This window comes from Volvox carteri (genome assembly GCF_000143455.1).
Source record: "Volvox carteri f. nagariensis unplaced genomic scaffold VOLCAscaffold_52, whole genome shotgun sequence".
NCBI lineage: Eukaryota > Viridiplantae > Chlorophyta > Chlorophyceae > Chlamydomonadales > Volvocaceae > Volvox > Volvox carteri.
In genome coordinates this window covers 804623-816835 of record NW_003307595.1, presented here as the reverse complement: position 1 = coordinate 816835, position 12213 = coordinate 804623, and the positions used below count along the sequence as shown (strand labels likewise).

Genomic DNA, 12213 nt, shown 5'->3' with positions numbered 1-12213 from the left:
TCCCGCCTCAGCGTCCACATCAAAACCTTCAGCTTGTAGAGCTTGAAGGATGGGAGCAACCGTGGCTTCAGTCTCTCTGCAGACTGCAGCGAGTGCTTCGCGTATTGTAGGCATTGGAACAGACTACACGACCGAGGATCCAATGACATGGGCTAACCAGGCTAGCCAGGAAAGTCACCCGGTCTGCTCTCCAGCTCAACCGCAACACTGAGAAGTACTGTTTCAGAGCGGAAAAGCTGTGACTTGCTGTCATGTTACACAAAACGGTTATTTAGACAGTTTAAACATACGTGATAGACTTCTGTTGCTCTTGCAATGACAGGTGTACCGATTGCCGGAACTTCGGAGGTTTCGCCCCCTACCTTGCCGCACATGCACGTGCAAGGCCTGAACTTAATGAATGAATGAAGGGAACGTGCACGTCGACGCCCCCTACCTTGCCGCACGCGCACATGCAAGGCCTGAACTTAATGAATGAATGAAAGGAACATGCACGTCGGCGCCCCCTACCTTGCCGCATGCGTGCACGCAAGGCCTGAACTGAATGAATGAATGAAAGGAAGGGATGTGTCGACGCCCCCTACATGTCCCTAACACATGGCTGGAACGGAACTAAAAAAATGAATGAAGGTGCATGAGGAACCCCCTCAACGCATGGCTGCAACGGAACTGAATGAATGAATGAAAGGATGGTACGTAGCAACCCAGTGTAGTATAAGCTATCCAGTAGTATAGGGTTCTGAAGCTTCAAGACAATGTTCAGATACATTCCTGATAGATCAGTATTTGATTGGCCATTCCTCCTGACAGCAGTGAACCCAGGGGGCTCGGGCTTGAATGGCGCTTCCTCCCCCAGAAATGGATTGCGCTGAAGCTGGGTAAAATTATCTAGGTAAATCTTATCGTGGCTTCTGCATAACAGTGAAGCTGTATGTGATGCAATTCGCAATACCAACCAGGAGACCATGCAGCAGCGCCACCTCTCGCACCATGTCACGCAAGGACTGCCAGACCACGCCCAAGCAGCCATTCAGCAAACCCTCAGATGCAGTGACACTTCCCTATACCTTTGTAGCCCTCTTCCATGAATACAAGTTGCAGCCCTTGCAAGCAAAGGATATTTAGATCACCTCTGATGCAATCCTGAGCCTAAGTGACCTTTCTTGAAACCTAAAAGCTGTCTGAGGTTACCTAAGCATGCGCCTCGGCGCGTAAGGCCCATTTCCGATTTTTGCCATTCATAAAGATAATGAATTGCAGCACGGAGCATTTTTCGACAGGTACCGGAGTCTTCGCGACGTTTCGCAGGAAGGTCAAAAAATCAGACACTGTTTTGCAGCCGCAGTACAGGTTCCGGCCTGATGACCGTGAGCACGTTCTGGCAACCTTGTAGCCTCCTACACAATTGAAGCATATCTAAGCAGCACACAGGGTCCGGGTCTACATAGACATGGTGACTATTCGGCAAGCCTTGCTTTCTGTGAGGGGCGAGGACGCCATGTCCATTGCGCCAATAATAGTTGCGCTTTCGGAGTTAGGCTTTCACGTGGATGCCGAGGTTGGCGACGCTTTCTGCCTGCTGAACGCGGAACAAGCAGCAGGCCTCCCTGTTCGGCAGCAGTTGGCGCTCAAGGCTGCTATCCAAGGTCCGTTATATGCAATCGCTTCAAAAGTATTGTGCTCGTATACTGTTTAGACCATGTGAGCCGCCTCTGGGCGGTTAGGAGTGTCTTGGGGTGCATCAGGCGTTACGAGTGTCCTGCGAGCATTGTGCCTCCATGGTGCTGCAGTGTGTAGGAATTATGGTTGAGAGTAGATAGGATGCACGCCCTTTCTCGCTAGCATGCCACCATGCTGATGGCAAGTTCCAAACTTAGGTTTCGTAGGGTGATATATCAGAAAGAGCACGCGCATCTGGAGCTAGCAACCTACGAAACATAAGTTTGGAACTCGCCATCAGCACTGTGGCATGACAGCAAGAAAGGGTGTGCATCCTATCTACTCTCAACCACAATTCCTACACACTGCAGCACCATGGAGGCACAATGCTCGCAGGACACTCATAACGCTTGATGCACCCAAGACACTCCTAACCATCCCATCTGCAGTTCTTTCAAGTTCACGCCAGCAGAGGCGGCTCACGTGGTCTGAACAATATACAAGCACAATCTTTTGAAGTACACGATTGCATACAATGGACCTTGGATAGCAGCCTTGAGCACCAACTGCTGCCGAACAGGGAGGCCTGCTGCTTGTTCCGTGTTCAGCAGGCAGAAAGCATCGCCAACCTCGGCATCCACGTGAAAGCCTAACTCCGAAAGCGCAACTATTATTGGCACAATGGACATGGCATCCTCGCCCCTCACAGAAAGCAAGGCTTGCCGAATAGTCACCATGTCTATGTAGACCTGGACCCTGTGTGCTGCTTAGATATGCTTCAATTGTGTAGGAGGCTACAAGGTTGCCAGAACGTGCTCACGGTCATCAGGCAAAACCGTGTCTGATTTTTTGACCTTCCTGCGAAACTCCGTGAAGACTCCGGTACCTGTCGAAAACTGCTCCGTGCTGCAATTCATTATCTTTATGAATGGCAAAAATCGGAAATGGGCCTTATGTGCCGAGGTGCATGCTTAGATAACCTCAGACAGCTCTTAGGTTTCAAGAAAGGTCACTCAGGCTCAGGATTGCATCAGAGGTGATCTAAATATCCTTTGCTTGCAAGGGCTGCAACTTGTATTCATGGAAGAGGGCTACAAAGGTATAGGGAAGTGTCACTGCATCTGAGGGTTTGCTGAATGGCTGCTTGGGTGTGGTCTGGCAGTCCTTGCGTGACATGGTGCGAGAGGTGGCGCTGCTGCATGGTCTCCTGGTTGGTATTGCGAATTGCATCACATACAGCTTCACTGTTATGCAGAAGCCACGATAAGGTTTACCTAGATAATTTTACCCAGCTTCAGCACAATTCAAGCGCCATTCAAGCCCGAGCCCCCTGGGTTCACTGCTGTCAGGAGGAATGGCCAATCAAATACTGATCTATCAGGAAATGTATCTGAACATTGTCTTGAAGCTTCAGAACCCTATACTACTGGATAGCCTATACTACTCTGGGTTGCTATGTGCCATCCTTTCATTCTTTCATTCAGTTCTGTTGCAGCCATGCAGTGGGGAGGGGTCCAACATGCACCTTCCTTTCATTCATTCATATGAAGGAATGAATGAATGCATTCAGTCCGTTGCAGCCATGCGTTGAGGGGGTTCCTCATACACCTTCCTTTCATTCATTTTTTCAGTTCTGTTCCAGCCATGTGTTAGGGACATGTAGGGGGCGTTGACACACCCCTTCCTTTCATCCATTCATTCAGTTCAGGACTTGTGTGTGCACATGTGGCAAGGTAGAGGGCATCGATGTGCACATTCTCTTCATTCATTCATTAAGTTCAGGCCTTGCATATGCACGTGCGCACGGCATGCGGCAAGGATGTCCACGTTCCTTTCATTCATTCATTCAGTTCAGGCCTTGTGTGCACACGTGCGGCAAGGTAGGGGCCATCAATGTGCACGTTCTTTTCATTCATTCATTCACTTCAGGCCTTGCACGAGCGTGTGCAGCAAGGTAGGGGGCGCCGACATGCATGATCCTTTCATTCATTCATGCATGCAGTTCAGGCCTTGCATGCACGCGTGTGGCAAGGTAGGGGGCGTCGACATGCACGTTCTTTTCATTCATTCATGCAGTTCAGGCCAGGTCTGGTCTGGATTGTCACTAGTGCAATTAGCGGTTTAAGGCCATGGGTTCGATTTCTGGGGAGACTCCAGAATTAGTCGGGAGCGTGAGATTATGGCTAGCTGCTGAGATGTGGAGTTGAGGTCACAATTGATGGACCACATTCGCACACTGGATTCCCTATGGCATAAAACGGTGGGTAACCCCCCTTGAGCGTAACCCAGGGTGTAGGGGTAGGGGTTACCCATGTGGCTATGTACAAAGGGAGGTGGGTGACCTAACCCTGGGGTAGGGGTAACCCCTTACCAAGGGGTAACAAAGGGGTCGGGGTAATACACTAGTGCATAGACAAGCGGCCCTTGTTCTCCCATATTGCTCTTATTGTATAATCATTCCCCACAGCCAAACGACAAATGTTTGGCCTCTTCGCACCCGCATTTATGGTGAAGGATCGACTGATCCACGCCGGGCCTTATCACACGAGGCCCTATCCTGGATACGTTACGCTCATCCGACTAGCGACAGATGAACAACAACTGAACATCCTCAAACCACAACGGAAAGCGCCTTATACGCTAGTCAAGCAACACCCTAGGTCTCAACTAAATCAAGACGAGATTCGTCCAACTACCTTCGGTTGGCCTAACCACCTGCGGATAGCGACTAACTCGATGGTGGCACATAGTTTGTGTGCTCCAGATGTTTTGGCGTGACAGCACCTGTACGCGGCTCTCCCAGAACAGTTTAGCTCCCGGGCTCAAACCCGACAGCTTGCCTGGTGTGCCAAGAATGAGGACTCGGCGGGAGTGGATAGGAGGCTTCACCACAGATGCAAAGATCTTATCGGACAGGGCGTGGTAGCATGGGCGAACAAATAAAGTCATAGAATGGCCAGGATCTGGGAATGCAGTACCGTCTGCAAGCTTCAGGACCTCGAATTATGGACTAGACTGGGCAACCTCCGCCACTGGTAGCTTCTTCCAAAACTCCTCAAAGGATGCTTACGTGCGACCTGCAGGACACATAGCGGAGGTTCTGACCACCGATAGCCGAATGTTTGGGTGTACTGCTTATGAAGCAACCACACCCAATGGTGCAACCTCCTCCGTTTCCAAAGCGCCCACCAAGCGGCCCATGACGCTAATGCAGCTATGGACAACATGTAGCTGTAGAGGCCAGCCGATGAGGACCGTTGAAAGTACCAGCACCGTTTGCGGGGGAAGCAACTTAACCTAATGTGCCCCAAAGCCCAGTTTCAACATGTGCATGTAAAGCTATTGTCGATCCTGAGTCTTCCCTCGAGTGCAGACAGGCATCACCATTGCCACCGTCGTACCGGTCCACGTCTGCTGCCGCCGCCGCAGCGTCGGCACTGTTGTCCGCAATGGACAGCACTTTGAGGCCTGCAGCGGCAGTAGCCGCCCCGGTGGGAGCGGGTAAGAAGGCCACCGTTGGCACTGCAGCTTCAGTGGTGGCGACGGCGGAGGCAAGCTCTGGGATTCCGGCTCTGGCGGCGGCGGCTACGATGGAGTGGGCTCAGAAGGAAGGTGCGGGCCGACCCGTGGTTCAGCAGCTCCACGGCCTCCATGATTACATGGCCGCCGCCGCCGCCGCCGCCTTTAGAGCCGTCACCGCAGGCGGCGGCAACGGTTTCGTGACCCATGGGTTCAATGGCATCCGGACGCCATACGGCGGCATCGATGGTGGCGGTGGTGGCGGTCAATGGGTAGCCCCGCGGCGGCGACTAGAGGCCGGCCAGACGGCTTGGGTCCGCTAGCTCGCGGCGGTGGTAAGCATGGTGCACGTGGAAACAGTTGGGAGTTAGTGGTTAGGAAAAGGTTAACCGCATTTAACAGTTCGGAAAGGTGTTAATGATTTAACCTTTTTTGTTTTATTCGGCAGAAAAGCGCAAAGGAATATTATAATTTGTTAAGTTGCCGTCTTCTGTTCGCCTTATCGGATGATAGCTTTGGAGGTATGATCCTCTAAGGGCCTCAAGCCTCAAGCCCTAGGCCTAGGTCAAGGGCCCTGTTCTGACCCTGCCCTGGCCGCATGGGGCACATGAGGGGTGTAACCGTTGTGATTGGGAACACATGTTGCTAGCCGGTACGGCATTACGGCAACATTTTATAACATTTTTCCTCGACCTCTAGGAGTCCTCCTTCCTTCCTGTCTGGAACTCGTCCTAACTCCCATTTTTTAACTTCTCTCACGCCGCTCACACACCCTGCAGCTCCCGCCGGGATCTAAGTTCCTTCGTAAAGCACTTCGAATGCTTAACGGAGTGTTCCAGGGGGCATCCGCGGCGGCTGCTCCGCCTAAATCCGCCGCGGCTGTGATGGCGGCGCTCGTCCACCAACGGTCTGAACTGCTGCGGTACGGCAGTGGAGGAGGAGGACGTTATGGAGCGTGATATACGGTGGGTGATGGTTACCCCGTCGTGTCGTGTCAACCAACCGAAGCCATTTCTGATGGTCTATATTTGCAATTTTGTTTTGGATTGCTGATTGCGTGATGTCCGCGTGACGTGACGTGACGTGGCGAAGTAACCGCAGACCACATCGCCCCGATACCCCGGATGGCGGCCACCATGTCATGTGTCACATGACGTTACACGTCGTTTTATTCACAACAAAACCCCCATACCACATAACCGGCACGGCATCCCATGGTGGAGAACAACACACGTACACAGCACTGTGCCATGTGCTGGTATGTGCACATGCACATGCACATGCACACATGTAGGAGGAAGTAAATAATCCGGAGTTTACTGCTTACAGCAGGCACGGTGGTGATGGTCTGCGCCATGCAGCCCGACCCAGCTGGCCTTTCGCTCATCTCATGTTCATCGCCGTACATGGCAAATACACACACACACACACGCACGCGCGCTCGCAAGCGCACGCACACAGACATATAGCATATATACACACATACACAGACATGCGGCATGCGCGTGCTACTGCCACGTGACGTGTTGCCCTCCTGCGGCCCGCCGGGGATGGGGGAAACCCTGCCGGGGGCTGTCTGACCCGCAGGGGCTTCAACCTCTACAGCGCCCGTGTGCAAGTGGCGCTGTTCAGTGACAACATGCTCACGTACAGGGTACTCAACTGGCCGCAATTTCCAACGGACAAACCGCAACAACCGGACGACGACAGCGACGACGCCAGCAAGCAGCAGCAGCAGCAGCAGCAGCGGCAACAGCAGCAACAGCAGAACGCCGCAGTGGCGGCGGCAGCGGCTGCAGCTGCTATAGAGGTGCAGGAGGGTGCTGACGTGGCCCTGTCAGCGCCACGGCCGTACCGCGGCCCCTGGCTTAAGCGGCTGTGCACCGTTGATTTGGGGTTAGCGGCGACGGCGGCGGCGGCGGCGGCGGCGGCGACGCAAAGGGGGGCTAAGGCTGGCGGCGGCGGTGCTGCCGCCGCCAATGCTTAGAAGGGAGGGGGCCCCAGTGTCGCCGCCTCGGCGGCGACGGCGACGGCGGCGACAACAGGGACGGTGCTGATGGCGGCGGTGGTAGAAGTACCCGGGTTGGTGGAGGTACGACATGTCTCTTTTTGCCGTACTATATTATCTGACTGTGACGTGCTGATGGCCTATATGCGGCCACGATCTCCCATTTTGGCGGTTGTGATTGTGATTCATTTCCACTTCTTGCCCCCACATACATACATACATACATATATACATACTACATACATACATACCTGCCTGCTGCGCCTAACATCACATCACCGCTGCGACCCCCCACCATGCCCCGGTCCATTTCGCAGTGCCGCAGTCAACCACACGCCACCGAAGCCTCCTCATTATTCTTCCCCTTCTCCTTTACTATTCTAGTACTTGTGGGCCCTGTCTGCCTCCTAACTACCTGCCTTCCTGCCTACCTACCTATCAAACCCCCTACCTACCTGCCCACGTGCAGGAGCGGCCGCGGCTGGTGTCCGGTGATCTAGTGTTCCTGCGGCTGGACGGTCTGCGGAAGGCTGAGTACGTGTCGCAACTGCTTGCGGTTGACGGAGGGAAGGTAGGGCGGGTGGGGGGAGGGGGGGAGAGGGGGGGGGATGCGGAGTGGGTGAGTGAGTGGGTGAGTGAGTGGGTGAGTGAGCGAGCGAAGTGGGCGAGTGGGCCGTACAGCAGGTACAGGGTGCATGTGCCGCACTGAGGTTGGGGGCGTTGCAAAGCTTGTAAGTAAACCCTTCGTACAATACGAATGCTCGTCCGATTGGAGGCTGGGATTTATGGGGGGTTGGGGAGGTAGTTGGCTTTTTCCCACCCCCATCCCCCCGGGATTCAACCGACGGCCCCCTCGCATTTGTGCGGATTTTGAATAGCTTGTAACTCGTACGTCTTACGTACGGCTTCCTGTTGTCCCTCATAACGCAGGTGCTCCTAGTAATGCCGCCGGCGTACTGGCAGGACCTCCGGGTGGGTAGTTGGGTAGTTAGATGGTTGGTGGATGGGTGGTTGAGGTTGTTGTCTTGTTTAACGGCAGTTTCTTCAGTTCCTGTCCCGTTTTCGATTTTGTACAAAAATAGCTGGAGAAAAACAAAATGTATCTTCTAATTGTAAAATATGTTGTAATAATTATTTTAATGAAACACCTGTTCATTGTCCGCTCCCTCCTGGGAGGGGCTTCATGTCGATGCTGTCCTGCACAGGAGCTCGCCCGCAAGCAGCAGTCGGCTGCGCCGGCGGACGCGGCCGCCGCGGCGGTGCCGGCAGCGGTGCCGGCAGCGGTGCCGGCAGCGGTGCCGGCAGGGGCGCCGGCAGGGGCGCCACTAGCGCATTGCGCCTTCTCCTTCGACCGCACGCCTTTTGTCCGTATGCACGAGGCGCTGCTGCGGGCAGCGCTGCGGCCGCAGCAGCTGCGGCCGCCGCCGCCCCCGCCGCCGCAGGAGCTTGATACGGACACGGCGTCCCGTCAGGCGGGTCTGCCCGTCTTCCCAGACGAATTGTTTCCTGCGGTTCCGCCGCCGCCGCCGCCGCCGCCGCCGCAGCAGCAGCAGCAGCAGCAGCAGGACGCGGAGGAGGTGGAGGTCGGCACTCCTGGTGCAGCCGCCGACGAGGAGCTGGCGGAGGTGGCGGCGCAGCTGAGGCTGATGGGCGGTACGGCACTGAACCCGGAGCAACGGCTTGCGTGCGCTGCGATGCTGTGCGGCGCCGGACGTGACCTTCCGTTTGTACTGTTCGGCCCGCCAGGTAGGTTTACCGTTGGCGGTTGACCAGTGACCGTTGGCCCATAATAACTGCATTTCGTTCCTCCTTTCTGGACCCCTCTTTCGGTTTTACTGCTCTCTTTCCGCACTTTGATTTAGTCTTGGCGGCTAGGTAGGGAGGCTCTACTTGTGTGACGCGTCTGTCTGTCTGTCTGTCTGTCCCGATCAGGCACCGGCAAGACCGTAACGCTCGTGGAGTGCGCTCTTCAAATCCTGAAGGCAGCGGAGCTTCCCCAGCTCGCGCCCTTGATGTGCCGGCCCAGCTCCGGAACCAGCAGTGGCGGGGCCGGGGCCGGGGGCACCAGCCGCCAGCAGCATTCCTTCCCTTTTTACCCCTCCTCCGCCACCACCGCCGCCGCCGGCCGCTCCACCAAGCTGCTACTGGCGGCCCCGAAGAACTACAGCGCCGATCTAATCACGAGTAGCCTGGCGTGAGTACGGCAGTAAGACAGAAGATGCGTAGTTTACATTATGGATTGTGGAGTGGGTTCGTTTAGTGGGAGGAGGGGGGGAGGGGGAGGAGGAGGAGGAGAGTACGGCATTCGCTTGTAGGCGGATGAAGGGGCGCGGGATGTACGGCACGTGTTTTTGACAGGTCGAGAAACGGAGCTATGAACAACGCATTAGCAAGCATAACCATGTTGTGCCCGGCCCCAACCTGCTACAACCTGTCGTACATTCCCGTGATGCACTCCACCGTTGTATTGTTTGTTTGCAGGCGGTGCTGGGACCAGCTGGCGGGCGGCGGACGGCTGTTGCGGCTTAACGACCCGAGAAGGTAGGTTCGTTGCTTGGTAATCCGTACAGGCCGTACACCGTACTGCCATTTTATTGGCAGTGTCAGCGGCTATTTTTTCCCATTTGCAAAACTGCATATTGGGTCAAAATTGGACTTGTAACTGATCCGGCTTATCGGCATTGTCACAAGATTTGATCGCTGCATCCTTCCGGCCTTCCGGCCCCCATGTCCCCCACGTCTTTTTCATTTCGTGTTTACTCTGTTTGCCCTCTCCGCGCACAGGCGCGTGGTTGAGGCTAAGGCTGACGTACTGCCGTACTGCCTCATCGATGAGGCGACCGCCGCATTTCGGCAACCGACCCCTCAGGAACTCGATCGTGCACAGGTAAAGGCTGCCGTACTTCTACCGTAATATCTTGGCGTACTATGAACATTGTTGCTACTCCTACAACATTTCCTTTGTTGCGCGCTTTAAAACGAAGTAGTGAATAGCCCCCATAGCATTTGTTGCCTAAGAACATTTACTTTCATAACCTTCCTGAGGTTACAAGTTACAAGTTCCGCACAAGTGTGGGGATAATACTTGCCATCCTTGCCGTACATGGTTGAAACCCCCGCTCGGGCCTCCTTATCTCTACCCTCTCAACACTACCCTCTCATCCCCCTTCCCGCCCTACACACGTACATACATACACACAGGTGGTCGTTTGCAGCTGCAGCGCCGCGGGAATATTGCATGAGAGCTCCGCCCTCCTGCAGCCCCTGAGATCAATTCAGCAGCAGCAACAACTGAAGGCTGCACGGAAGGCATCCGCGTCCGGCAATGCTGGCGGCGGCGGCGGCAATAGCAGTAGCAGCAATGGCAGTAGCGCCGTCCTGTTCAGCCACGTGCTGGTGGACGAGGCCGGCCAGGTGCTTTCCTGGCCGCGGAGGGCTCTGGGGGGGCGGAGTGGGACGGGGTTAGGAAGGGAAGTGGAGGGGGGCCTCCTGGCGAATGTCATTTACGGCTTTCCAAAACTTGACTGGATTATGTTTCCCGTCCGTCTGTCCAGTAAAAAAAGTAAAATATAATGTATTTTTTTAATTTACATTTATTTTTATTTTCAAATCCGCCCTCCCCCGGCGAGTCCTCGCAGGCCCTTCTGCCCGAGGTACTCATCCCGTTGACGCTCCGAGCGCCTGGAGGTACGGCTGGAGGACCGGGGACGTACTGTCGTACACTCGTCGGTGAAGACTGACTGTGCGGCATTTCTCATCCGGTGCCCGGACTTCGCTCCCCTGACCAGCAACCACGCCAGGCGCTGTGCCCAGGAGCAGTTAAGGCAACCGCTGTACGGCGGTTTGGTCATGTGATTCTTAAGAAAGGATTTCTTGCCTCCCCACACGTGTGTTAGTCTATATGTGTGTTTCGCCGTACAGGTGTCGTGTCGTACAGGTCGTGTCGTACAGGTGCCGCCATGCTGTGCGGGGACCCACGCCAGTTGGAGCCTGTGGTCCGCAGGTACGGCATAGAACTTGGCGTACGACAAGTAGCATGCGACACGGCATCGTCACTGTCCCGGGAGCCGTACAACTCCTGCTCTCCCGCTAAATAACCCCTGCCTAGCTATAGCACGCCATGCCGTGCCTGCTGTGCTTCCACGGGTCGGTTTGATTCGGACCGAATTCCATCTCAAAATTCAATTTCCTGAAGTGAACGAACGAATGACTAGTGCCTCATTCTTTATAATGCTATTATTAGCTTCCTAATAGCTTCCAAAACGTTACATAATGCCTACTGTATGTTGTGGCATTCCATGCAGCATCCCGCCTTGCCTACTGTATGATGTGTGGGGGCAGGGGGGTCATATCTTCACCCGTGACCGCTACCCTGCGAAACCCTGCCTTCCCCGGTATTTCGGGGCAACCTCATCCAGTCACCCTAGTCAACTTCTCAGTGGATCGCCTAGGTTCCGCACCCACCACCGGCACTTAACTGAATTTGCCGGATCGACGGCGACTCAACTCCATTCCAAGTTTACTTTTTCCCAGGTCAACATCGTCCTTCGACTAGGGACATTTTTCTTACATCATTGGAAGGATTATTTAACCTGAACAGGTCTCGATCCGGGATCTCCCGGGGGCATTGATGCGTGCTCTACCAGGAGTGCCTAACCGGTGTATGTATACTGTGAACTTACTACTGTATGTATGCCCTGTATAGACATTATTGTTTATTTTGTTACTTACTTATTATTCATTTATTATTTATTATTACACCAATGATTATATCGAGTAAAATGTGGTTAAAACATTTTGTTGCTGATCTTTTTGTGTCCCGCGCCCTCCACCAGCGCATCAGCCGCACGTGGCGGTCTGGCCACCTCCCTCCTGGAGCTGATGATGGAGGCGGCCGGACGTGAGGGCCACCTGGACCGAGCTCGAGCAGTCGCGGGGCTCGTGGAGGAGAAGGTCGCCAAGATGACGATGACGGCCGCAAGCCTTGCGGCCGTCATCGTCATCGCCACCTGCTGCTGCTGCTGTTG

The 12213-nt window shown here is 54.6% G+C and overlaps 1 protein-coding gene across 1 annotated transcript in view; it reads left to right on the top strand.

The window, feature by feature from the left end:
- Positions 1–3970: 3970 nt before the first annotated feature.
- Positions 3971–12213, top strand: part of VOLCADRAFT_96483 (uncharacterized protein) — a gene marked incomplete at both ends in the record, with an annotated part of 8555 nt that continues 312 nt past the window's right edge. Inside the window, 13 exons of the mRNA XM_002955533.1 lie at positions 3971–3992; positions 5089–5271; positions 7224–7270; positions 7504–7575; positions 7656–7757; positions 8117–8158; positions 8392–8932; positions 9119–9380; positions 9668–9727; positions 9971–10073; positions 10825–10873; positions 11108–11189; positions 12022–12209. Of these exons, the coding sequence (XP_002955579.1) occupies positions 3971–3992; positions 5089–5271; positions 7224–7270; positions 7504–7575; positions 7656–7757; positions 8117–8158; positions 8392–8932; positions 9119–9380; positions 9668–9727; positions 9971–10073; positions 10825–10873; positions 11108–11189; positions 12022–12209 (1753 nt within the window). The remainder of the gene's footprint in view (positions 3993–5088; positions 5272–7223; positions 7271–7503; positions 7576–7655; positions 7758–8116; positions 8159–8391; positions 8933–9118; positions 9381–9667; positions 9728–9970; positions 10074–10824; positions 10874–11107; positions 11190–12021; positions 12210–12213) is intronic.